The sequence below is a fragment of the Schistocerca cancellata genome, chromosome 4, assembly GCF_023864275.1.
Source record: "Schistocerca cancellata isolate TAMUIC-IGC-003103 chromosome 4, iqSchCanc2.1, whole genome shotgun sequence".
NCBI classification, from domain to species: domain Eukaryota; kingdom Metazoa; phylum Arthropoda; class Insecta; order Orthoptera; family Acrididae; genus Schistocerca; species Schistocerca cancellata.
The window spans coordinates 827,349,187-827,376,491 of NC_064629.1; the positions used below are offsets into that span (position 1 = coordinate 827,349,187).

At 38.9% G+C, this 27,305-nt stretch overlaps 1 protein-coding gene across 2 annotated transcripts in view; it reads left to right on the forward strand.

Moving 5' to 3' along the window:
- LOC126184875 (microphthalmia-associated transcription factor) overlaps positions 1 to 20,362 on the forward strand; it is a 402,286-nt gene extending 381,924 nt beyond the window's left edge. For both annotated transcript variants that reach the window (XM_049927499.1, XM_049927498.1), the window contains exons 8-9: positions 7,651 to 7,776; positions 18,457 to 20,362. In XM_049927499.1, the coding sequence (XP_049783456.1) occupies positions 7,651 to 7,776; positions 18,457 to 18,657 (327 nt within the window). In that variant the 3' untranslated portion in view covers positions 18,658 to 20,362. The remainder of the gene's footprint in view (positions 1 to 7,650; positions 7,777 to 18,456) is intronic.
- The last annotated feature ends 6,943 nt before the right edge of the window (positions 20,363 to 27,305 follow it).

Consider the following 27,305-nt stretch of genomic DNA (forward strand, 5'->3'; position numbering starts at 1 on the left):
GAGACCCAGAAAATATTAGATACAGGCTCCCAGGTAGATGCCATTTTCCTTGACTTCCGGAAGGCGTTCGATACAGTTCCGCACTGTCGCCTGATAAACAAAGTAAGAGCCTACGGAATATCAGACCAGCTGTGTGGCTGGATTGAAGAGTTTTTAGCAAACAGAACACAGCATGTTGTTCTCAATGGAGAGACATCTACAGACGTTAAAGTAACCTCTGGCGTGCCACAGGGGAGTGTTATGGGACCATTGCTTTTCACAATATATATAAATGACCTAGTAGATAGTGTCGGAAGTTCCATGCGGCTTTTCGCGGATGATGCTGTAGTATACAGAGAAGTTGCAGCATTAGAAAATTGTAGCGAAATGCAGGAAGATCTGCAGCGGATAGGCACTTGGTGCAGGGAGTGGCAACTGACCCTTAACATAGACAAATGTAATGTATTGCGAATACATAGAAAGAAGGATCCTTTATTGTATGATTATATGATAGCGGAACAAACACTGGTAGCAGTTACTTCTGTAAAATATCTGGGAGTATGCGTGCGGAACGATTTGAAGTGGAATGATCATATAAAATTAATTGTTGGTAAGGCGGGTACCAGGTTGAGATTCATTGGGAGAGTCCTTAGAAAATGTAGTCCATCAACAAAGGAGGTGGCTTACAAAACACTCGTTCGACCTATACTTGAGTATTGCTCATCAGTGTGGGATCCGTACCAGATCGGGTTGACGGAGGAGATAGAGAAGATCCAAAGAAGAGCGGCGCGTTTCATCACAGGGTTGTTTGGCAACCGTGATAGCGTTACGGAGATGTTTAACAAACTCAAGTGGCAGACTCTGCAAGAGAGGCGCTCTGCATCGCGGTGTAGCTTGCTCGCCAGGTTTCGAGAGGGTGCGTTTCTGGATGAGGTATCGAATATATTGCTTCCCCCTACTTATACCTCCCGAGGAGATCACGAATGTAAAATTAGAGAGATTAGAGCGCGCACAGAGGCTTTCAGACAGTCGTTCTTCCCGCGAACCATACGCGACTGGAACAGGAAAGGGAGATAATGACAGTGGCACGTGAAGTGCCCTCCGCCACACACCGTTGGGTGGCTTGCGGAGTATAAATGTAGATGTAGATGTAGATGTAGGTACTGGCTTGTACTGTAGCCTCTTCTCTACAACTCCAGTTGGTGGGAAGCCTTAGCATTGAACGGTTGGGTTGTTACAGTGTAAAGTATGGAACCCTGCGCAGACAGTCAGTCGGTGTGATTTAAGCAATGTGGAGTGACTGAATTCTTGACAGCAGGAGGTGTCACCACAAAGGAGATTCATCAGAGAATGAAAGCAGTTTATGGTGATTGTGTTGATGTGAGTACTGTGCATCTTCATTCTCATAACACGAGAGGAGTTCCTGGCAAATTTCAAGTCTGTGCACTTTCATTTCAGGAGTCAGCATCCGGGGTAACCATTGTGCACAGATGTTCCAATAGCCAAGCAAAGCATTAATGTTACCCACACATTCTTGTGAAATGCCAGTTGTGCTTGCAATTTCTCTCTGAGTGATACGACGATCATTCTGAGTCAATCTGTCGACATTTTGCTTGTGAAACTTGGTAGTTGCTGTCGCAGGACATCCTACTCTTTGTCATGCAGGTCAGATGTTCCCACGTCAACATCTTTAAACTTACTCACCCAGCGATGCACAGTACTCATGTCAACGAGTCACCGTAAACGGCTTTCATTCTCTGATGGATCTCCTTTGGGGTGACACCTTCTGCTGTCAAGAATTCAATGACTGCACATTGCTTAAATAAAATTGACTGACCGTCTGTGTAGGGTACCATACTTTACACTGTAACAACACAATCATTCAATGCTAAGGCTTCCTGCCAACTGGAGCTGCAGAGAAGAGGCTACAGAACAAGCCAATACCTGCCGCATACCGATGCTGCCAACTGTTGAAGAGTTATGAAATTGGAGGCATTACTTTTCAGTCAACCCTCGTAAATTGGTTTTCCACCTGGAGCAGCAGCACATAGCTTGTGCTTCTGCAGCAGCTTCAGATAGACTTGTTACCAAAGTTCCTTTAGTTTCAGGGGGACAACTCAGAGTGCACAAGGCCACCTTGCACCAGAACTCATCATCCCCCACGGTCAACATTGCCATTTGTCCTCTGTCATATCCACCTTTCCATGATGCTACTGAGAACTGGGACATACATATGTATTGATGAAACCAACATTTCATGGTGTTTCAAGTCAAGGATGATCCAGTGCTGTGATTGTCATTTTTGGGAGATCCCACCCGGGGTAGTTCAGCCACTGAGCTGCAATTCTTTTCAGGTGATGCCACAATGGGTGACTTGCGTGTTGATGATGATGAAATGATGGTGAGGACAGCCCAACACCCAGTCCCTGAGTGGAGAAAATCTCAGACCCGCACAGGAATCGAATGCGGGCCCACTGCATGGCAGTCAGATGCACTGACCACTCAGTAAGGAGGTGGACTGCTCTTTTGACTAATTGTTATTCAGAGAGATATCATGCGGTTGCCTCGAGGCTTGAATAAACAGCCTTGGCAATCATCCCTCTCATGGGTCACTGGCTTTGCAAGGTCTCAGCTGCAAATGTGATTTCACTTGTGCCAATGAAGGCTGCAAGACTTCATACACACACTCTTGATTTGTGATGTCCTGGCTCAGCTGGCACTTGATCCTGAGGTCTTTACGGTGGTGCTGAAACTGGATAACTCATAGTGGAGGACATCTTGTGCATTGCACAGTCTTTCGAAATCTCACAGTCATTCGAACTTGCACAGACTGTTAGTGGATGACTGATGACAAGGCCACAATTTGCAGCAGTTACTATGCCACCACGTGTTCCACCCCTGCATTGCAGGTGTAGGATGACCACCAAGTTGCACCATTCTTGTGATTTGTCATTGTCTGACATCACTATGGCATTCGAACCTCTGGTCACACCTCACCAGTGGTCACCGGGGCAGCTCCCTTCATTCCCACAGCGTTTTTATGCTCATTCTAAAGCAGACTATACAGATCACCGGGGATCCTGCATGTGGTGTGGCAAAGAGGAGCATCTCTGCTCATTGTGTCAAAGCTGCAGAACCCGCTCCCATCCCACCAGAACACCATACATGTGCTGCAGTTGGTAGTTTCTCCAGGTGACTCCTTCATGTGGAAATTGTTTCTTACACTTTTCATTTCTCATCAGGATGTCTGTTTCCAGGCAGACACAGGGGCCACCACTTCTTTGACGTATTTCTTGTGACATATGCACAACTATGTGTGCCTGTGTTGTCCTTGCAGTGATGTTTGGTGACCTACAGGGGTGGCTCTGTTCCTCTTTGTGGGCAGTTCTTGATCACTGTGGTCTACAAAAAGCATTACTTGGCTCATCCTGTTATTTGTTATCAAACACCCGACTGCTGGCCTCTACACCTTTACATTGTTTGGGCTTTCTATTTCTTATGAAGTCAAGGTCATACCAACTGCATTTCCTTTCCAGGAATTGGGGAAGCCACCAAGAGCTGTTGCAGGATGATTTGATTCACAGATCCAGTTATATGGCTCCTACCATATATAGCGATTTTACGACTTTGACGAGTGGGGCCTGAAGATGGGATCAATGTAATGCTAAAACTGGTAGCACATAGAAGTTCATAAAATAAAATAAATTTCTACAATACATACAGCTGTTGGTAAATTATTGCATCAAGAAGATAATGTTGAAGTTAGGTTAGTTTTGAATAAATATATGCCAACTGCCCATTGTATACCCTGTTCAGATACACTTCGTCAAGAACATGTCAGACAGTATAGTGACAAAATGAAAGGAGAAATCAAAGATGCTGTGGAGTATGTTGATATTGTGATTATTGCCAACAACACATGTGTGAAAAATGGAAGGTGTGTATTTGCACTTTATATCAGACAATGACTGCAGCATCAGAACAGAAACTTCATCTGGCTTCCTGTAACTTTTTAAATGTTGCTTGTGCCTGGGCCGTAGTAGATACCCTAAAAGAAAGACTGCAGCATTAAATATGAAAATGTTGCGGCTTTAGTGTTAGACTCTGCGGCATATGTGGGATCTTGTTTTGACTGACTTAAAATATTGATTGGAAATCATTTAATACATTTCAAATGCTGGATGTACAAAATGAACTTAATTGGTGACATCTTCATAAAAGAATTAAAGGAGCTAAGTTTTATTGACAGTAGTGTGAAAATGGTGTTTGTGCGCGCACACACACACACACACACACACACACACACACACACACACACACACACACACAAAATGAAAAGCGCATACCGTAAATTCCTACAAGAGAAGTTTCCTCATCTGTCAAAAAAGCTTTTTCCTGATCCAATAATAGCGAGATTGGAATTTTTGGTTCCATGCAGTGCAGTGGTTGGACACAACTTACTAACAAATATCAAATTTTTCAGATCATTGGAAAACAAAAATGCTGCCATTTGAGGTCATTCTTGATCATTTAAAAAAATGAAGCTGCATCAGGTTTAGTCATCTTACAATGCAAATTTGTGTGTGACACATGTGGAAGAACTTCTTGGGACTGCTGAGGTAATTGTTGAAAGGCTACATTACATCCATTCAGGTTGCTTCCCTTCACAAGTATCATCAGGTCATCAGCATATGCCACTACTATGATTGCTTTGTTATTCTGTAGTTTCCTAACACCTGATCAAGTACCAGATACCAGAATACAGAGTCACTTATGGATTCCTATGGACTACCCTTTGAAATTTCTTATGTAGTGGTCTCTCCTGGGCATGACGGATTATTCTCTCTTTTGACAATAGTTCTTAAAACATTTGTATGATGCATGTGGGCAGTTCATGTTCTTCAGGCAGTCAAAAAGTGCTGGAATGATTGAATGCCCCAGTGATGTCCACCATTGTGGCTACAACAAATTTATGCAGAGCATTTTTGTACGTTTTAGTACCTTATTTACAGCATGTTCTGTTAACTTTCCACTTTTGAATCCATATTGTAGCAAGTTACTTTCATGAAGGAGTTTTTCTCTTGTAGTCTACCAAATAACAGTTTCTCCAGACTTTCTACAAGATGTCAAGACGGCAAATCAGTGTTTTAGACTTGGGAGCTAACATAGCCTTGTCTTCACTTTTTTCAAGATAATGAAATTTGCTTTCTTTCACATGTATGGTATTCTTTCCTGCAATAAATAGACATCGTATAGTTGGCACAAATGTAAACTTATGTGTATAATAAGGACATGTAGAGCTTCAGCAAGGATGCCATCAAGATTTATTCCTTTTCAGTTTCACGATTCTTTCCTCACCTCCCCATCTGAAAAAGGACAAACTATCCCATCTACACAGAATGGTTCCCTACTTTTGTTCTGTTATTCTCTGTGCTCATCAACTTTGCCCTCTGCAGTGTTGTCTCAAAAAGGTGTGTCCATCAGTAATTGTACAAATTGCTGGCCATTTTCTGTCATGCTGCCATCTGTTTATTTTATCGTTTGGCAGCCGATTTTATATGGCTTACCCCATGGATCAAGGTGTAGGTTCTGTGCAAGAAATCAATTCCAGCTCTCTATTTTTGCCTGCTGCAGGCTGTCTTTAAACTGCTGCTTAAGGTATCTGTATCTGTCAGAAGGTAGGTTCTTTGATCCCATTTGGATACAATCTGCAGCACTATGTAGAGGAAACACTACAGATTATTCCTTTTGGGTGTTTAATTCTTATTATATGTGTTGTTAACAGGCTTTAAGGTTGTTCCAGTCTGGTAAGGCGAAGTGCATCTTTGCATTCTTCGTAGATTTGTTGCGGGTGTACGGCCATTTTTCTCTCAGTTAAAGTTGTACATCACTGTCTATTGCACCTCAATATTTGTGTTATGAACTCTTGATTCTGTTGACTCAGAAATTTTGGGTTTCTCAGCATCTCTTCTTTTGAACTCAATATTTGTGGGTGGTTCTGTTCCTTTACCAATATTTGGTTGTGATTGTGCTTTGCAATATTTTTCATCTTTACTAGTTGTGCTCAACATCTCATTGTACTGAATGTTCATTTGTTGGAGTATTATTGTGCCCTTTATCAATGTACAACACACATTTCTAGGTTGGTAAATGCTATACCAACTCCAGTTGTTTTTATGGCTCAGTTCTGAATGATTCTCCTCTGTCTGAGTAGCTGCAGCTTTATTATAATTTTTGTTTTTAATTTTCTGCCAGAAAATTCATGCTTCCTCTGTATTTTGCTTTCTCCTGGACAGATATTTATGCCTCCTATGTATTCAGCAAATTATCTTTTCATCCTGTAATACTCTGTCATCAAGTACTATTAGTCTCTTGTTGATAATCGATGCATAGGATAAGTCTGTCTAAGGACACCTGATATGTTGTGCAGTCATTACAGTTTGCATTATGCAATCTTCCTCCTCTCTATCACAGTACCTATACACATTGGGCTCTGTTTGCTCTTTCCACAGTCCACTTTCTTGTGACTATCTTCCCCACAGTGAGCACAAGTGATTTCTTTGAAACATGATTGTAATCCTGACACTTAATTATATGGGGTACTACCAGGTAATCTTTCACAGGTATAGCTTTGAAGCCTACGTTATGCCTGCTGAGAAGGGTTTTCCGTATGCTAGGTTCCATCTCCGCTCATTTCCTCTGTCTCGGCTACCTTCTTAGGTCCAGAAACTTTCTATCAAATGACCTTAATGATTTCCCCAAAAATTTTGCCTGTACTGTGCACCTTTGTTAGACCTTGCCCACACTCCATATTGTTGGCCATGGAGAACTGTGTCTGTACAGTCACTCACCTGTGCAAGGCACATGCCAGCCATGTCACACCACCAGGGCTGGGTGCCAACAGCAATGACAGTCCACACTGGCACAATGAAACCGTTGATGCCGCAGAGACCACCCAGCTGTCGCTGGTGCCGCACCACACCACTTTCGTAGTCTGAGCTACTGGCTGCTTTCACAGCCACATGGCTTTGTTGAGCAGATGCTTTCAGTTTTAACTTTAAAAGTCCACACTATGGCCTACATCTGGTCAATCACATTCAAGTAGCTCTCACCATAGAAGACTACCCGTTAACTCACTCTTAGCACTGACGGTTGTATTGCAGTGTCGCTTAACCTTGCAAGTATAATATTTTTTCAGAGCTGATGTTACTCTGTGGCCAGCATGGCCACCATCTTGACACTGTCTTGACAAGACAGTTGAAAGCAGCACTGAACAGTTTTGTGAGAATTGACTGAAGTAAATTTTTCACTATAAAGTAAATAATGACTGATACCTCAGAAAATAACATCTCAAACATGAATAAAAGAAAAGTTATCTCAACAACACTACTAATTTATCAGTCAAGTATTATGCTGAATCCTTCAGTCTTTACTTGTATCTCTATTTAATTCAGATTTTTCTGCTGTTGTATGCATGATAAAATTAAAAAAGGAGAGAAAAATAATGTTCTAACAATTGTTTGTAAAATATGAATCTGAATCAAAGGCAATTGTGGCATGGAATGAACTGTAGCAAAAAATTACATTTTTAAAGTGTCTCTGATTAACTGTTGGATTCTGTCAGGTGATCTTTAATGGTTACTTTATCTCACATTGTTCTTTCACTTTCAGGAACTGGAACTGTTGGCTAAATCCCATGGTTTGCCAATAACAGATACTACTTGGCAACCTGCATCCACACAGTCTGTAATTGCAACTTACATTAAAAACAATCCATCAACAGAGCCCCTTCGAAAGGTAAACTGATCATAACATTAATATAAAAGAAATGGATTTAATTCTTTTCTTTATATAATTTTACTAAAATGACACTTTTATTTTGTGTTACAGGTTTCTGTTGCACTACTTATTTATGTACGTACTTACTCATAGTGATACAAGATATGTGACAAGCTCGGTTTGTTGTTTTGCCATTATCAAGGGTACCTGTGAAGGTGGTGCAGTAGGTACAGTATTGCTTCTTACGTCTATATTAGTCTGTGTGTACATATGACACATTATGCTTACATCTTAGCTGGTGTGAAGGGGTCCGTATTGCATCTTGGAACATAAATGTTGGTTGTCTTTCTGTTATGTTATGATCATATTATTTATACATATTTTTATATGCCTTATCCTGATAAAATTATTTTTGACAGTGGCGGCTCCAATGATGCTGTATGTTTATAATGAAATATTTATTTCACAGAAAGTCAGTGATCATGTTTCATTTTTTAGAGATAGAGTTTTGTGGTTTTTACATAAATGATAAATGTGCTGTTGCTTTGTGTTTATCATGATAATTTACCTTTTTCCTTTATAATTCCAACAAAAATTTCAAGGTATTTTTTATGTTTAAAAAGTATTTGTTCATTAAGGATGTCTTCTGGGTATTTTCTGTATGAGTGTAAATTTCCATTTCCTGCGAAATGTTCATTGTATGTCCTTTAGGTACTTCGTGTACAATTCCTTAGGACCTTTTTTCAAATAAAATGTGGATTGATTGCTTGCGCAGTTTGATGTATGTTCTTCCAAATTCTGAAATTCCTACTTGTTTCCTACTTGTTTGTCTGATATAAAATTTATTGCAATCATCACAATTCAGGCCTCTATGAACTTTCTTGTAATGATTTGAGTAAGTTCTATATCAGACAAATGGGTAGGAATTTTAGACTTAGATTTAAAGAACCAGCAGAAACTGCTAAAGCAACCAATCCACATTTTACTTGCATTTAAAAAGCCAAAAACATAAGGCATCAAATATTGAAAATGCCCAAAAAATCCTACAAATAGTACCCAAAGGACAAACAACAACCATTTTGGAGAAAAATTACACACATACAGAAAAATGCCTAGAAGACATCCTTAATGGGCAAAAAGATTTTAAACTTAAAAATATCTTGAAAATTTTATTGACATAATAAAAGAAGGGGGGGGGGGATTGTCATAAACAACAGAACATTTGTCATTTGCATAAAAAGCATAAAACTTTTATCTGTGAAAAATTAAACTTAATCACTAACCTCCAAAATAGAAATTCCACTGTAAACATGTAGCATCACTGGAGCCAGGACTGTCAAAAAAAGAGCTGTCAAAAATAAGTTTACCAATACCATGCAAATAAAAGTATCTGTAAATAACATTGTCATAACTAAAAGACGACTGACATTTATGCTCCAAGATGCAGTATGGAACACATCATATCAGCTAAGATGTAAGTACAATGTGCTGCACATAGATATAGACTAACATAGACATAAGGAACAATATTGCACCTGTTGTACTATCTTCACATGTACCCTTGATAATGGCAAAACACTGAAATGAGTTTGTGTGACTTTATCAGTATGAGTAAATAAATAAATAGTGCAACAGAAACATGAACAAAAAAAAAAAGAAAAATACGTTGTCTTCGACGTCATGCATGCTGCAGGCCCACTAGAAAATAAATTTTAGTGAAGTTAAGTTGGGTTATTGAGCTCACATTTAATGGAATGGTGCTTATGAGCTATTTCCAGTAACTAAAGACATTTTGATGATTATATTTCTGTATTGAGTGAAATAGGAACAGTCTGTTTCTATCCATCTCAGTGCAAAAACAGTTTAGCATTTAATACCATCGCATGATTCAAGATCTCAGTAGGCTGCTATGCGTTTCGCTGCACTAAAGTCATCATCACTGTTTTCAGATTGGATAAGCAAGATTTCCTAGTTCACCAATGTTTCAGGGAGGTAATGGGTCCAGATATTAAGTGTAATAGAAACTCATAGGAACTCTTTCTAAGTTTTCCTGTTCCTGTTCCAATCATGCACAAGGAATATGGCCATAAACCACACAACGGAAAAAGAGGAAGAGAGAGAGAGAGAGAGAGAGAGAGAGAGAGAGAGAGAGAGAGAGAGAGAGAGAGAATAGGGGGATGGGAATTGCTGTAGCATGCTGCTAGAGGAACAAAAACAGGCTATTGAGAAAGTTAGATGGGCTGTGCCATATTGTTTTGGCTCCTCTAATGGTGTGTTACCATAGTATGGCATGAGGTTTTCAGTGTGTACCAAGACTAATGACATCTACCCCCCCCCCCCCCCTTTTTTTAAGGGGACAATTCAAACTCTGTCTACACCTCTGAATAGAGCACTAGGGTGAGAGTGTCATACAGTATGCATTTTACCACCATTCCTTGAGGGAGTGTGCACATTGTGTAGGTGCAGAGTTGGCAAAATTTACGGTATCAACTATTACATTACAGAAATTCCCTTAATTAATTTAATATTTTAAAAGTATTTAAACAAAATCAAATGAGGCAGTTATTTGAACTATATGAAATACAAAATAATTTGGAAAGGACTGATTAGTACTCACCATATAGCAGAGGTGCTGACTCGCAGGAGATAGATGCAAGAAAAAGACTGTCAAACAAGTAAGCTTGGGCCAAAAAGGCCTTCATCGGAAATCAACAACATATGCGCGCGCGTGCGCGCGCACACACACACACACACACACACACACACACACACACACACACACACACACACACACACACACACACACACACACTCACTCTCACGACCACAGAGTCTGGCTGCTGAGGCCTGAGTCTGGCCTCGGCAGCCAGAGACTCTCTCTCTCTCTCTGTGTGTGTGTGTGTGTGTGTGTGTGTGTGTGTGTGTGTGTGTGTGTGTGTTTTGTAATTATTCCATCCTGGATTTTCCATTGTTTGAAAAACAAAACAGTGTCTTAAGATGATTTGGTAACTCATCAGATGTTTTACAATAAAAGCTTTGGACTGTAAAACATTTCTACGACAAAAGAGACGTGTTCTTGTATGTTTCCAGCACTCTTGTATGTGGTTGGTGTGGCCTCCTGTCCAAAGACAGATTTGATACAGCTCTCTACAATAGTCTATCCTTGCAAGTGTCTTCATCTAGTGGAGTTTTTGCGTCCCTCCACATATTTAGCCCCCCCGCCCCCCCATACACACAGTGAAAACAAGTAAGGTATTAGCAATTTACCATCAGGTAGCACGCATATTACTGGACACAGTGCTAACTCACAACCACATCTCTAGGTTGATGATAGGCCTCGTATGTCACCAGACAACTGGACAGAGCTGATGAAAGGTACACATACTTGTCTTAGTAAAAATTTCAGCTCTGCAGCTCATCATGTATATTAAAGGAAGCTTCTGTTGAGATCTCTCATTTTGTTTGTTAAGGAGATTATCTGTTTTATTTCTTTTCACAATTTTAATCCACTGTCTGTATATGTTCTACAAGAAGAGAATCACTATTGCCTTTAGAACAACAGATAATATCAAAATTCAGATTTGTTGTATTTTCTGTGTATAACAGAATGTTTGAGAAAAATTTAATGTATAAAATATCATGCTAGAACTGTGATGAGAATTATTTCTGCTAGACACGCAGATTGTCTGATACCAGATTTGAAGAGCATTCTTATCCCAAGAGAACTGCACAGGGCCTAAATACAGAAAAGGAAGGACATAATATTTGGGCTAGTAACAAACATCTTAAACTTCAGCATGCTGTAAATAAGAGTAAGTAACTGGATGTCTTTGAAAAGTTTGAAATTTAAATTGAGAAACGACAGGAGCTGGATAAGTTCCTTAATAATAAAAAAAAAAAAAAAAACCAGTTCTTCACAGATGCTTACTTTTAATGCACAGTGTGTAACTAAATTCCCTTTACAGTCATTGATGACTTGTACTGGGTACCAAGATGGTTAAGTTTATCAAACAAACTCATGTCTATGATTGTAAACCTTTTCATTGTTTTTGAAAGAGAAGATGGTTCACCAGGTGACAAAAACAAATGCCATATGAATCCATGTCTGTTTCTGGTTAAATGACAGAAGAGGCATCACATGACATGTGCACAGAGTGCCGAAGAAGGGAGAGTAGCAGCAGACCACAGTGTCTGAGGTTATACAAATGCACATCACAATGGCAGATGGACATGTTCGTGACATTGTGGTTGTCAGTGGAAGTGTGTGCTGTTGTCTGGTACGAATGAGCATGTGGGACTAGTGTGTCCATCATCGATGAACACCTACAGACTGCCTGTGTACAGTGAAGAGGTCGTGTCTTGTCAAGATGGTTGATTGGTGGTGTTGCATGTTCAGAGGAGGAAGGCAGAGTGTGGAGGATGAAGGTCGAAGTGGGTGTCCCTCACCATCCACGAATGAAAGCAATATTGCTAGAGTTGCTGAGACAATTCTGTGCATTGCATGGCACCACTGAGTTTTATCAGAGTGGTTTCTCCAAACTGATTGCACACTACAACAAATGTCTCAAAGTCGGTGGTGACTAAGTCGAAAAACAGTGCAAAGTGTATAGTTGACGATGCCATAAAGTTTCCCTATGAAAAACAATGACAAAACTTACTTTCGGAACGTCCGTCATATGAACACCATTCACTGATCACCTGATGTCCCGTGTAGGTGCCAGCGGGCCTCGGAGACGGATACATTCATCACCAGCAGGGCCAACTGTGCGGCTCCCAGGCAGCACCATACACTGGAGTTTGAAGAGACTACTCCACACAATGGAAGAGGACGTAGTGACACGTACCACATGTGTAGCAGGTAGATTGAATGTGGATCACCAAACTGTCTGGCATGTTCTGCACGAGCAGGAGCTACGCCCATACCACCACCAGAAGGTACAGGCATTGCAGCCACAGGATTTTGCATCGTGAGCCCACTTCTGCAGGTGGTTCTTGCAACTTTTGTGTGGATGAGCCTGACTTCCCCCAGCAGATCCTTCTCACAGAAGAATCAAGTTAACCAGGTGTTACCAAGTATCACAACATTCCTGTGTTGGCTGACAAAAACTCGCATGCTGTGTGCTCTCACAGATTTCACGAATGATATTGTTTCAGCGTTTGGGCAGAGTTCCTAAATGGATGTGTGATTGGGCCGTACCTTCTTCCACCACATCTCACAGGTGCTGCATACTTGTGATTCCTTGACAGCATACTCCATAGGTTCTTGGAAGGTGTATCACTGCATGTGCATCAAAACGTGTGGTTTCAGTATGGTGGTGCACCATGTCATTTTTCACATGTGGTCTGACCAATGATTTAGGCAGCAGTGTATGGGTCATGGTGGCCCAATTGCTTAGTGTGCGTGTTCTCCTAATAAGAACCCGCTAGACTGCTACCGGTTGAGTCACATGAAATACTTGATTTGCAAGACCCCATGGCCTCTGAGGAAACCCTACTGGCACAGGTTATGGCTGAGGCAGGTTCTGGAGGATCAGGGATCAATGACAGTGTGTACTGGAACACGGTACAGATGTATCGTATCTGTGTTGATGGCAGTGGTTAACACATCGAGCCTTACTTGTTGGTGGACCCAGACAACAAGCAGCAGAAGTCATAGAACAACAGGCATTGTGGTATTTTGGATGTAGTGGGAAAATGGTATTTTCTGGAGATGAGTTCTTATGCTGAAGTTAACCGTCTTGATCCCCACTACAAGTCCTCTAAGTCTGTTAAAGGGAGTTAGTTCCATCTGCTGAACAGAAATATCTGCTGTGGTCTGTATGTTCCTCATTTCGGTACTCTGTCTGGTAATGTCCGAGCCCAGTGCTTTCCACCCAAGTGTGTGGCTATCGCGTATGAGGCCGTGTCAAGAATATGAGTGCTGTCTGGTCGTCAAGTGCTAAATTATCTTCATCTTTTCCCTTATACATTTATACTGTAGATTCTATCTCACATCTTGTAAAATACTGTACAGTATAAAGTTTTTACTGTAAAACATTTGTAATCTTTTCCATAAGACATTGTTTTGTATTTTATAGTGTTCAATAACAGCTCTATTTAATTTTGTTCAAAAATTTTAAAATACGTAAGAAATTTTAAAAATAAAAGAAATTTTTGTAATGTAATAGGGTTAATACTATAAATTTTGACATCTCTGCACCTAGATGAATATGCACTCACAAGGAATGAGGGTAAAATGCACACTATATAATGCCTTCACTTTTGAGCTCTATTCAGTATGAGTAAGAATTGTGGGATATTGTGATCACCATTTGCTGCTTTCATTTGACAGGTACAAAAAGTAACTTTTGATAATGCATTCCTCTACACATATAATTGACAGAATATAATGTACTTTATTTTTCTTTCTCTTTGTTTCTCTTTTTGCTGTGTGATGGCCAGCGTAGGTCAAAACCGATCAAAATTTTTATAAAAGGTTTTGAAATTGTGTCGAATGAAAGTAACTGATTTGTTAAATTACTTTGAGTAACAAGTTATATGCTCCTGTCCAAAACTGCATCAAAAGTTGAATATGTGGATGAAAATTAAATAAACATTTGATACTTTGTGACTTGTCACCTAAAATAATGGACAGATTCATAGCCAAAGTGGGAAGCAAACTGTTTACATTCACCTAAGATGTGACATAGATATGTTGCAAAAATACAAAATACTGGCCAGTCTTCTCCCTAGAGGAGGAAACAATGCATAAAAGGAAATTGCCCTGTCTAGAGACATTTTGCCTCTGTGGTTGGAAGGAGCTACGTAATGACCAGGTAGTAAGTTTCACTGACTGCAGCTTATTTTTCTTCACTTCCAACTACTACTTCTACCAGAGATGCACAATACTGCCCCTATACAGTGAGGTTGTGACATGCAGAAAGACTTTTATTTGGAATTGTAGGAATTCATACAGGCTTGTGTGGCTGCCGGTACCCAGCAGAGTAACACTTCCTTCTCTAGATGTTGTAAGCTAATTAAGGTGTTGTGATGGACTGAACTGTTTCTACAACTATATCTAGACTTTGCAAGTCACTGTATTGTGTGTGGTGAATGGAACTTTGTGTACTACTATAATGTCCTCCCATTCCTGGTGAATTCATGAAAGGGGATCTTGAACTTACCTAGTTTTTATGTCATGATCATTTTGTGAAATGTTTGTAGGAAAAAGTAGTACACTGCCTGATAACAATAGCGAAGCACCAAAAAGACACGGTCAGATGTCAGTGTTAACATTGTACGTATACACATCGTCAGCAGGTGTGTAAGTGTGTAGAGTTGCAATTCTCTGTGATGGGTAGAAGGGCCTCCAGAATTCATTAGTGTCCTTCATGTATAGTGTTGTTACCAGGCCTGGTATGGTATATAAGGGGCACAAACAGTATCAGATGTTGAGCAATCACTGTGAAGAATACAGAGATGCGGCAAACTCGTGAGAGACAGCATTATTATCACCTGATGGAGTTTGAAAGGGTCTCCATTCGGTCAGCTGGTTGACTGTGCAGTATCCAGATATCTGGAACATTTGTATGTGACAGTGACCCAATTTTTGTCTACTTGGGAATGCGGGAGCAGAAATAGTTGTCATTGAGGTTTTGGCTGACCACACCTGACTGCCAGAAGGGAGGCTCACTGTATTGTACACAAAACCCATTATAACCCCTTTACATCTGTTCCTGCCTTCTGAGAACATGTAATAGACTCCATGCAACATTCTGTGTCATATGCACCATTTGTTGGATACTAGCAACCACCAGACTAGGGAATTATCATCCCATGCATAGACTGTCATTAACACAGCAATACAAATGACTTGTCATTAACACAGCAATACAAATGACTTGTCATTAACACAGCAATACAAATGACTGTGTTTGGAGTGGTGGTGTAACCAGGAAGTGCGGACTGCTGATGAATGGTGTTTCGTTGTGTTCGGGGATGAATCCCAGTTTGCACTACCACAGGTGTCCATCATCAGCGGGTGTGACAGCGATCTCTTGAGAGGCCCCATTCTTCTTATACTTTAAAGAGACTCAGCAGTGTTGCTCCTGGCATCATGATGTGGAGAGCCATTGAGTGAGACTTCAGGTAAAGGCTGGTAATATTTAAGGGAACTGACAGTTCAATGGTGCATCATGGAAGTACTACGTCCTCGTGTGTTACTTCTCACACAACAGTATTGTGTTGACATTTTTTTCGACAGGACAATGCTCACACAGTCATGACACATGTCTCTACTAATTGTCTGTGATGCTGAGGTACTTACACAGCCAGCAAGATCCCCAGATCTGTCCTCGATAGAATATATGTGGAAGCTGCTCAGACATAAAGTTCATCCCAGTAATTAGGATATCGAGGACCAGTTACAACGTTTGTGGGCCAGTTTGCCTCAGGAGAAGATAAAATGCCTTTATGACATCCTTCCTAACTGAATCAGTGTGTGCATCCACACCAGAGGTGGTGCAACATCCTGCTGATAAGTGGGCTCATAATGCCTAGTTCTTTGTAAATTTGACTCAATTTTGTAATTATCACAATAACATTACATAACCTCTCAGCTCATGAAGTTTCACTCCATTTCCCCCTCCTCTTCTGGGTGCTTCACTTTTTTTGTCAGGCAATGGATGTTGTTTAACTTCTTGGAACATACACTCTCATAATTTTACCAGTAAACCTCTCTATTATGCACATTGCATCTCTTATAGCCTCTACCACCACAGTTGAATGAATATCTCTGTCATATTCTCAGATCTCCCGAAAGACTCTTGAGTACAATTTGTGGCTGCCACCGAAGTGTTTGAATAGACTCAAAAATAGTATAGTTTTTTGTGATCCTGTTGGAAAAAAGCCTTACAAGTGCTGTCTGTTGTTTAATGTTATTAATCACTAGATTATTGCTGTTCAGAACTTGTTAAATGTGACTCATTTTTTGCTGTTGCTGACTGTCCATTGGAGGTGGGTGTAAGTTCGGAAATAATCACACTATTTTTTTGAAAATTCCTTGCATATTGTGGGTTGTTTGGTATATCTTAAAAATACTTGCAGTGGAACCATTTGAATCTATTTTAGGAAGTAGGAGAGAAGTAGTATGAATTGTAAGAAGAGGGGGAAATGGTCTCAGTCAAAAGTTAATGCAAAGTATGCATTACTCATTTATTTTCTTCATGATAGAAGGGCGATGAGGGCAGTAGAATTCTGCAAGTTGTTGTTGAATGTACAGCTGCCTATTGCAGTAAAAGATGCTGATAACCCCTTCATGACATTCTGCTTCTGCATGATAGTGCATTGGCTCCTAAAGCAGCATCAGCCAATAGTAGGGTCTATGAAATTGACTTTTAACGTCTTCTGAACACCCTTCTTATAGTCCATATGCATTCCACATGCTTTACCTCCTGAAGGAGGCTTCAAGTTGGGAAAAACAGCAAAAATGTGATATTCGAGCTGTGAGTTTACAGTCAACTGAGTGCCCCTCTTCATTTTTTGATGAAGTGATCAAGAAATTTGAAGAACAAAGCCTCATCTAGTTGGAAGTATGCTCAATTCTAAACGTTACATAATTCCCACATTTTTGTTCATGGAGGAATATTAAACAGTGATCTAAACAGCCACTCACAAAAATGTTAAGTTGGCATTTTAATACCTGCCTTGGAGTAGTCCTATTTTAATGCAGTGTTAAGCCACAGAATTTGTGTATTCCACCCCTGACTGTTCTGATGAGATACCTCACTAATCAAACTTACTGACGACAATGAACTTAGTCATCTCTCTTCATAGTAACAAAATAGAAGCAGTGCATGGAAAACTATATTTTGTGTTGGGAAGCTGTACTGTGACTAATTGATTTAATGACAGCAAACCCATTATTTATTCTACAAAGTACCAGTTGTACCAGGCTAAGATTCAAAACTGAACATAAGTGAGTCGAAATGTGGGGTGCTGTGTGGAACAGCTGTCATTCTGTGATAATGTTGAGCTTCTACAGCATTATGTTTAGGATATACTGCCCTGATGTACCTCTGTATGAAAATAACTGCACTTAATCAGCTAAGGCTATTGCCGTACTTCAGATTGGGAATAAAACTGAGCAAGCTGTGTGAAGTGTTCTGCTGTATTTAGTATAAAATAGAGAGTAATGATGTGATTTTTAGGTGGTTCTTCTGCTGTAATATACCATTCACATCAATTAAAATAACAGCAATAAGCAGAAGCTATTGTGGTGTAACAGATTTAGAGCAAGTTAAGCTATTCAGATTTACTGTAGAGCTTGAAATGTGTATGGCTTCTTGTTCCACACTACACACAGCGGTTTCTCCCAGAGACAAATATGGTACTTCTCAATTTTAGAGGCTGGAATCATAGTGTTAACTTACAATGCTCCAACGTTGCCTGTTATCATAGTTATTGCTAAAAGTTGATTATTGTAATATAGAAATGGCCTGCTTTACTTGACAATCCTGTTTGTCGGCAGCTATATATTAATGACATTTATGGCAGCTCCCATGAGGACATTGAAGAGTTTTGTTACAATTTCCAGCAACAAAATGTGTTTGTTAACCAATTTTGATAAAGTATATAATATGGGTATATTTTATTTAACAAAAATGATAACTTAATCTATTTTGTCACCAGATTGATTCTTACATGTTTTGTTGTCTTCAGATTCCTGATGTACTTACTGAAGCTGCTACATTAAGTGCGTCACAGGTTGAAGATCTGATGGAAGATGACCACCCTGTTAATGGTGATCCAATGTTTTCATCTCCACAGATCCCAAGTCCTCTGGATCATCATGCTTTGGATGATGACTTTGACCACGACCCTAGTGAAAAATTTGTTGATGATGTTGACATGGTAGCATGAATGTGAATGGTTGCAATTGCAAATACAGCATATTTACGAATGATAGATACAGCATATTTACTCTTGCACTACAGTTGCACTACTATGAATGTTTACTGTAGCAGTTAAGATACATAATGGACTGAGTTTTCTAGCCATCAGATTGCTGTTACTGCATAAAAGGGGATCATGTGTGCATTCAGTTGAAGTGCTGTGAATTTTGAATGGGAAAGAAAGTTACTGGCTTGGAGAAGACATTCATATGCTTGCACACAAATGTGTACACAGACTGCTTGAAATTATTACTTTTTATGCAGCATGAAGATATAAGTTTTGTAAAATGTGCAACTTTAAATGTTTGTACCTTGGAATAATTTGAATGACTGTGGTAATAGTCTGCATGCTACAAGCTTTTAGTATTTTTGAACTTGGACTTACCTGTGCATAGTAATTATGTTTCATGGATAATCTGTCCCGAGAGATCGTATGGGCAGTGTAACTGAATTATAATGTTTCAAATGCTGTACTGTGACAGGTAACAGTGAACATAATTTTACTTGATTGTATCAACTTTCAAGTATTCCAAAAATTGGCTGTGATAGAAACGAGTTGTAATTAGTGTCAAATGTTAAAAGTCTGGGTACTTTTTGGAATGGTTTTGAAATAAACCAGTTTGGAAAGTTCTTATTTGTATCTTCTTTCACGTAACTGAATGTGGTTATGTAACCACTTGGAAGGGGAGGGAAAAGGTGCCTTTAATATACATGATATTTGTGACTTGATGATGCTACAATTGCAGATATTGTCTGTGTAGTAATGCTGTTGTTCTGATAAATGTCAGTGCCTGGGAACAAGTTGTACAGGTGGAGCAGTCTTCAGGCTTTGTGGTTTGGGTACATAGACAATAGAGAAATATTAGTGACATTGGCAGGAATAGTGTATGGCATTCGTATTCTGTTCCCATTTGACAGTTATGTGTTTCGATATTTCCTGCCAGTCTTTTCTTCCATGTCTTGTTAAGTGTGTATAACGACAACTCAGCGTTGCAACCAGTGGGTTGATCTGAGAGTGATAGAGCATCCATTCATCCACAAATTGTGTTCTGTAACTCACTACTTTTGATTCAGTATTGTGAGACAGGGAAATATTTGTACAAGTATTATTCCTTCACTGTTTTTGGTGTCCGATGTTCGTACAATATGTTCAGTTTTTTCTGTTATTTTGGGCTGATATTTAGTACAGTTTTAATACAAGTCTGAAGTGCCAAAATTTTGAGCCTTCCATCTGTGACCTGAGAAACTACATTGCTTTGGGCCATGGAAGCCAGTCATTGTTTGCCTAGATACAAAAAGTTGTCTCAGAGAATAAGGAATGTTCATTCCTGTAGGCACATGGTTAGAACTTTCTCATGATGATATGTGTCCAGATGTTACAAAGACAGACTTTTATAAAGGTATTTTAATCCATACATTCTTTCTATTGAAAGTGAAAATACCAACAATTGACAGTAGAGATTAACTTTGTGTGTCACATAAAAGTTCAGTGGCAAGGAAATACTCTTAAAATGTCTTCACCCACATTACAGTGAACTGTGGGAGAATTATTTTGCCCCATGTTTTATGTAGTATAGACAAAAGTCAAGACTGTACTTCATTAAATTCTCCCTTGAGGAGTCACTATTTCCATGGAGTATCAACTTTTCAAAAGTAGATTAAACTAATGACAATGCCTGAGAAAAGTGCTTTAAATGTTTTATGTTTTATTTCCTGTCTCACGAGGCTTACATCTCTTGTGGGTGATGAGAAGGGGAAAATCTCTCACTTTAGTATCGCTGCACTGAAATTTCTGCCAGCAGTGCCTAAAGCAAATCTTGTCTTGATCTATATGTTAATATGCACTGTATAAACAACATAAAGAGGGGTTGTTATATATCAGTAACGTGTCTTTGTCCTGAACAATTTATATCATTTGTTACATGACATAACAGTGCATACAAAATGTAGAGAATTCAAACAAAATTTTTATTTTTCGAATAATTTAATTTCTGACAGGAATCTCTACATTAATTTTAATCAAATGGGCACCAGTTATGATTTTCAGAGGTACTTAGTTTTCTTTAACATGAATGATTTGCTACTTAGTCTAAAGATCTCTGTACAAAAAGTGTTATCATCATTTTACAGTGCATAACGCTGTAGAACTGAATACATTTATCTGCGGGAATAGTGGGGGGATTATTGAAAATCAGCATATGTTTTAATTTATTTTTACATCTGTTATCACCAAGCATATGGAAAGTCTCATACACACCTGTTGATAATATCATTTTCACATCTTTCTCTTTATATTTTACTATTTCATTTATGTACTTATGGATATGCACTTAAAATCACCGTGTTCATATATTGTGTCGGCTTTTGACAGATTGGAAAAGTTTGTGATTTATGTGTGTTGGGGGCGAAGGGGGGGGGGGGGGGGGGGGATGGGAATGGTCTCCACTGGAAAATTATAATAGTGAATCTACAGTACGCACAGACAACAGTGCATACTATTGTTTCCTTGTGCTCTTTTAAAGTGTGTTGCCCATATTGATGCAACTAATGTAGAATTTTTTAAATATGAAATTTTGTGTGTGTTATTTTTAAAATTTTATGTTTATAAATTGGTTATAAAACCTACTGTCCTTATTATGAAAGAATGTAAACACTGCCACAGCCTGTAATAGCAGTCAGTCAGAATATCTTAATAATGGAAGATGTTTGAAAATAATTTGTCTTCTTAATTGTTATACTCTTGTGTAATAATAATTATCATAATAACAATAAATGACTGTGTGTTTTGTATTGATGTGAAGGTGTTGTTTCAGCAGGTATCATTTGAAAATTTTCATCTATCTGATATTTTGCATTATACTTTCCTCTTGACAGAGAGTTGTACATTCCTTCATAAATCTCTTTGTTGAATTATATTTAGTAAAGAGCTTATGAACTGTTAAAATGATTATAGTATAAATATAACTGTTTTGAAAAAAATGTCTTTATTCTCTTTCCTAAAGCTCCTTCAGTAATGACTGTAGTTTTGTTTTAATCATTGAATATTTAGTTGCTAAAATTGGGATATACCTGTACACTCAGTTTTACACACTTCTGCTGTTTTGTATCAGAAAACTGGTAAATTGAGACTGTCGGATCAGCTGTGCGTAACCCAGGTATTGTTGCTGTACTTGATCAAAAACAGTGATACAGAACCAAAGTCAAGTTTGTTTACCATTGTGCTCTTTCTCTGAACAAACTGGATTTGTTTCAAAGTTCAGTAACTTGCTTACTGCTAATAATAGTCATGAGATCACCTGATATTTTACATAGTTAATTTTTTTCTTTATTTTTTTGGGAGCATTGTGATTTGTGTGTACTAGAAATGTGGTACACCACCTACCAGGCCAATGGCTATTCAGTAACAAATAGGTAATTGGATAAGTGAAGACAATGAGCCACTATGTAAATGAGATGTTGGACACATTAACCAGAAGTTACACATTGTAGCTAATCTTTAGAACTAGCATTCTTCTTACTCGTGCGTACATGGGCAAATGCACAATAGCATACTTGAACTTATAAGTGAACTAGAGTTTGAGACACAGAGTTGTGAAGCAGCAATTGTAGTGCTATCTAATGATGTGGTACACTGAGTAAGACACTGGATCATGTTTGAGAGGAATAGAGTTTTAGTACCCACCCAGCCATCCTAATTTACATTTTCCATGTTTCCCTTAGTTCACTTGAGGCGAGTACAAACATGGCTTATGAACCTTCATCACAGCTGATTTCTTTTCCCCTGTTTATGTATTGTGCTGAGCAATATACTTAGGTCATGAGCAAATGTGCCTATGACCATGCTTCATTTCTGGCCATTCATATGGGCTGACAACTAGTTGGTCAAAACAACACTATAAAAGGCCACGCAATGGTTTCAAGGCAGCCCAGTATATGGCATGGCTTTTTTACAGGTGAACACTGCCATTGATGCTGTAGAATATACCACTGACAAAAATGCAGTAGGGTATATTGGTTGGATCCATGGGCCAAGTCTGGCACCTGTGTCTTTCACATGGATGAATTCATGAAACAAGGAGTTTGATTGTGTTGGACTGGGTTGGTGGCACAATACTACTCTTACTGTTGTCTGGTATCAAATCCTGATCTTGCACACAGTTATTATCTGCCATGCAGTTTCATTGTAGATACACACATTGTCACAGTGAAAGAGTCATTTTGGCAGAAGACTATTGGATGGATGGAAGGAAAGAGGGAGGGAGGGGTACTTTAAAAGCAATGGATATTTTGTAGACAGATAACTTTTGGCCTTTTTGACAGATATTACATTGTGTGTTTACTTGACCTTTGCAGGAGTCCATGGGTTTCTAATAAGAATAAGAAGCTGGACCCTCACATGTTGTGTAAATAATACACATGGCTGAGTACTCAAAGGACACCGATGCAGACATAGATACTGAATCAAATTTCCATTCATTTGCATTTTTACTCCATATGATCAATAGTAATTAGAGCTGATTAGTTATATAATCAGTTTCTAAATTGAGTTCGAGTCTCAGTCTGGCACACAGTTTTAATCTGCCAGGAAGTTTCATAGCAGCGCACAGTCCGATGCAGAGTGAAAATTTCATTCTGGAAATTCTACGTCGCCTGATCCAAAGTGCATTGGACTTTCATATATTGTTGTTGTTGTTGTTGTTGTTGTTGTTGTTGTTGTGGTCTTCAGTCCAGAGACTGGTTTGATGCAGATTTCCATGCTACTCTATCCTGTGCAAGCTTCATCATCTCCCACTACCTACTGCAACCTACATCCTTCTGAATCTTCTTAGTGTATTCATCTCTTGGTCTCCCTCTACGATTTTTACCCTCCATGCTGCCCTCCAATACTAAATTGGTGATCCCTTGATGCCTCAGAACATCTCCTACGAATCGATCCCTTTTTCTAGTCATATATTCAATTTAAATTGTGAATGCAGTATACAGAATATAATCATAATGGTGCATTGCTGAATGAGATGAAAATAATCCTGAATAAACACACTACATTAGCTAGAATAGCATAGACATTTGGTCTTGGATCAGTTTCCGTAGGTTTATGACAGTGGTGGGCTTGAGATTTATAAAGCACAACAACAAATTATTCATTTTTGGCAGCTACTGACCATATTATTGTACTTGGATTGTGGGTTGGAACATGTCAGTAGTCATATGCTGTGGTTGACACCTTAGAATGCTGCTAAGATATAGTCATCTGACCACAAGTCTATCCATCGCACATATTGCACAGCTCTTTGGGTAGATAAACCAGGCCATGGGTGACATCATCTGGTCTTCTGCTTAGGCTGTGCAAGCAATCTTTGCATTGGATATGGGCATCAATAACTCTGAAGTGAACAGTATAAACAGTCAATCGTCCTGAGCTAATAACAATGAAGTCTCACACTGAACCCATATTCAGGAGCATTAGTGTTCATATTGTATCACGCTACTCAGTATCAGGTTTTCCAGAATTAAAGTGAATGGCAATATGGTTTCTTTGAAAAAGAAATGGCCAGTTTCTTTTCCCTTTCCCATCCTTGTCCTATTCACACTTGTGAACATATTGCTGATTACTCCCAGAGTCTTGATGCATGCCCAAACTGTCAGGTTACCATTTATTTCAGCTTCAAGTGCATAAGTCTGAAGAAAAACTCAAACTTACTGGAACTTTCAACATGTGACATAGACTGACCACGAAATCGCAAATGAAGACTGGACTTCAATAATGGGCTAGTTGCAAAACTTGTTTCAAAGTTGTCCATTTGTTTTTGTTTTTATCAAAAATTTTTTGAAAAAAGAACCTGAATCAGTTTTTATTTATTATCTGGGGTATGATTCACATTACCACTAAATTTTTGTAAAAAAAACCTTCCTATTATGAATTTTATGTAGAAAAATGTAGAACATACTAAGTGCCATATCTTTAGCGGCAAAAGCAAGCCCATGAGAGTAATCGTGCCTACTTTTTACATGTGGAGTGACTGAGAGATCCATTAAAACTGAGTTTTGCTTCACGTTATCTTTGAGTGTATAAAAGAAATGTTCTTTGTTTAAATGGGACATAAACATACCAAAACTTACTTATACTTGAGATTAGCTGGAGAAAAGTAAGACATAAATTCTTTCATCATAGAGACTAAGAAATGAATTGGTAACTCCTTTCTTTGCAAAAAATTGTATAAAATAGTCTAATATTAGGTAATAACATTGAATATTAGCCACAGATATATTGCACAGACCTCTTTTTTAGGCCTAATTTTTTTCTCCACCAATACATTTTGATTGTTAATGTGAAGTTTATCTTCACTTCTATGACATTTCCTTTCATCACAAATTCATTCTGTTTTTTTAATTGTCACTGTTTAAATCTGTTGTTCTTATCATAAACTGAAAAAAAGTTAAGGCACAGTCAACAGATTTTAATCAGAAAAATAAGGTTAGAATTCATAGTGTTGTTGGCGCCATAGACAACAATCACAATGGACTATAAATACTTGGTTGTACTTAGCCTGCATCATCACCAACAAGCCGGCACATACCTCACTTGCCATCTACAAAGCCTAATAAGACCCACCATCAATGGTCGTTGCATTTAGCGCACTCTTGAGATGGTTGATACTGACACTTGAGATGGTACATCCCAGTAATGGTAACGAGAAACTTCAAAAACTATGTGGCCGTGCATGCGCATCCTCATATGATGATAGCAGCTGAGCCAGCAAGTGTTTGACAGCTGAGGAAGCAGTTTTTAGTAGCCACACGAGCTGTGTGGTCTCGTCAGTAGGTGGCGGCACCCTTTGGGATGCAGTGATTGGCAGATGCTCTGGGTACGAGAATTTTAGATAACATGTAAGGTAAAAGGAAGCTCTGGCCATTTAGACAGAAAAACGTGGCTGTTGGCGTGAAACACAGAAGGGTTGACTGCCATGGGCAAATTTAGTGTCCAGGATAAAATTGGAAATAAGACTAAATCTAATAAAAATTGAACCCAACTAGTGACAGAAAAGCCAACAACATTGTCAAAAGACAAAATTAAGATGAGTGCGTGGGTGAAAATGTGCTCTCAATACGAAGTGTTTCTAAGTTATATTAAATGTTTATAATATACATAAAACTTTAAAAATTAATATATTGATAATGCCATAAATGATTTATACAAACAGAGTGTCTAATGATAGGTCTCAGTGAGCACTATCAAACTGCCATAGAAGATTTTTTTTTTATAGGTACTACCTATTTTGAACTACAGGCGGGCATGTACAGTCCTCACATAAGATCATGAATTTTCACACTAAGTAGGTAAGAAATACTGAAAGTAGGAGCCACATTACTAAGCAGATATAATTACTGATGTACGAGTGTACTTAGTTTGAATTGTTAATATTCAGTAGTAACATAACAACTTGAGGTACTATTTACATAGACAAAATCATTATTTCTGAAAAAAAGATTTAAGTTAGAGGAAAATTGAGAACAGCACTAGAAAACTGAGGAAATGTATGTGAAAATTCTTATATGGTGTATGTATTTAACATTAAATTTATGGTTTTTAAGTATGCTTTGAAAGTCAGAAGTGTGTGGACTTGACTCGTTTGAAGATGGGGGTTTAAATAGTGGCAGCCATTTTTGTGTGAGGGTTTTTGCATTTCTACATCAGTCGGGGTTGATATCTGGAACAGACAGTACATATGTGCTCTAGAAGGTTGCCTCGTGAGTGGATCGAAATATTTCTAAGTATTTGGTTGTAAACATACAATATTTGCGTTTGTTGATAATGAACACTGAAATATTTTCAGCTTGCATACTTAAAAGGGAATCGTCAAGTCAACATGCGGAAACCTACCCAGAAACGTTTGCACAGTCCTTCACACCCAGTGTGCAAAACAGTGAATAAGCAGACACAGTGGTGACAATGACATAGCACCGTGTAGCGTGAAGTCTAAATTTTAAGCTGTTAAATCGTACCAGGACTTCCTCAAGGGATACCACCTTGTCGGAGGCACCTTACGTGCCAGGCATCTTTGTATAAACAAACAGGTACCTGGCTGGGGAGGAGGCACCTATCCACAATCGCAAAGTTTACAATTGAGAAGTCCGCACACAGCTGCTATGATCTGTGTCACTGCTCACCCTTGCTGACATTGGAAGGTAGGGCCTTAGGGCCTGCTGTGCTCCCTCCCACCCTGCTATGAACGTGTAGTGTGTCGTTCACCTGTTTGATTCATACAATTCCAGTTACACATGATTGTAAATCATCATATCACATGGTATAGAACATACAACAAATGAGTATATATACAACATGTGATCAAAAGTATCCGGACAACCCCAAATACATATGTTTTTCATATCGGGTGCATTGTCCTGTCACCTACTGGCAGGTACTCCATATCAGTGACCTCAGTAGGCATTAGACATTGTGAGAGTGTGGGGCGGCGGGTGGAATAATTGTTAATGTTCCTTTTATTTATTTAATGCTATTGTTTGCTGTTCTCAACACTGGCTCTCTAACTACAATATTGGCAACCAGGAAGTGATTAGCAAAACGTGAAGCCTGTAATTAGAATACCTAGTGCC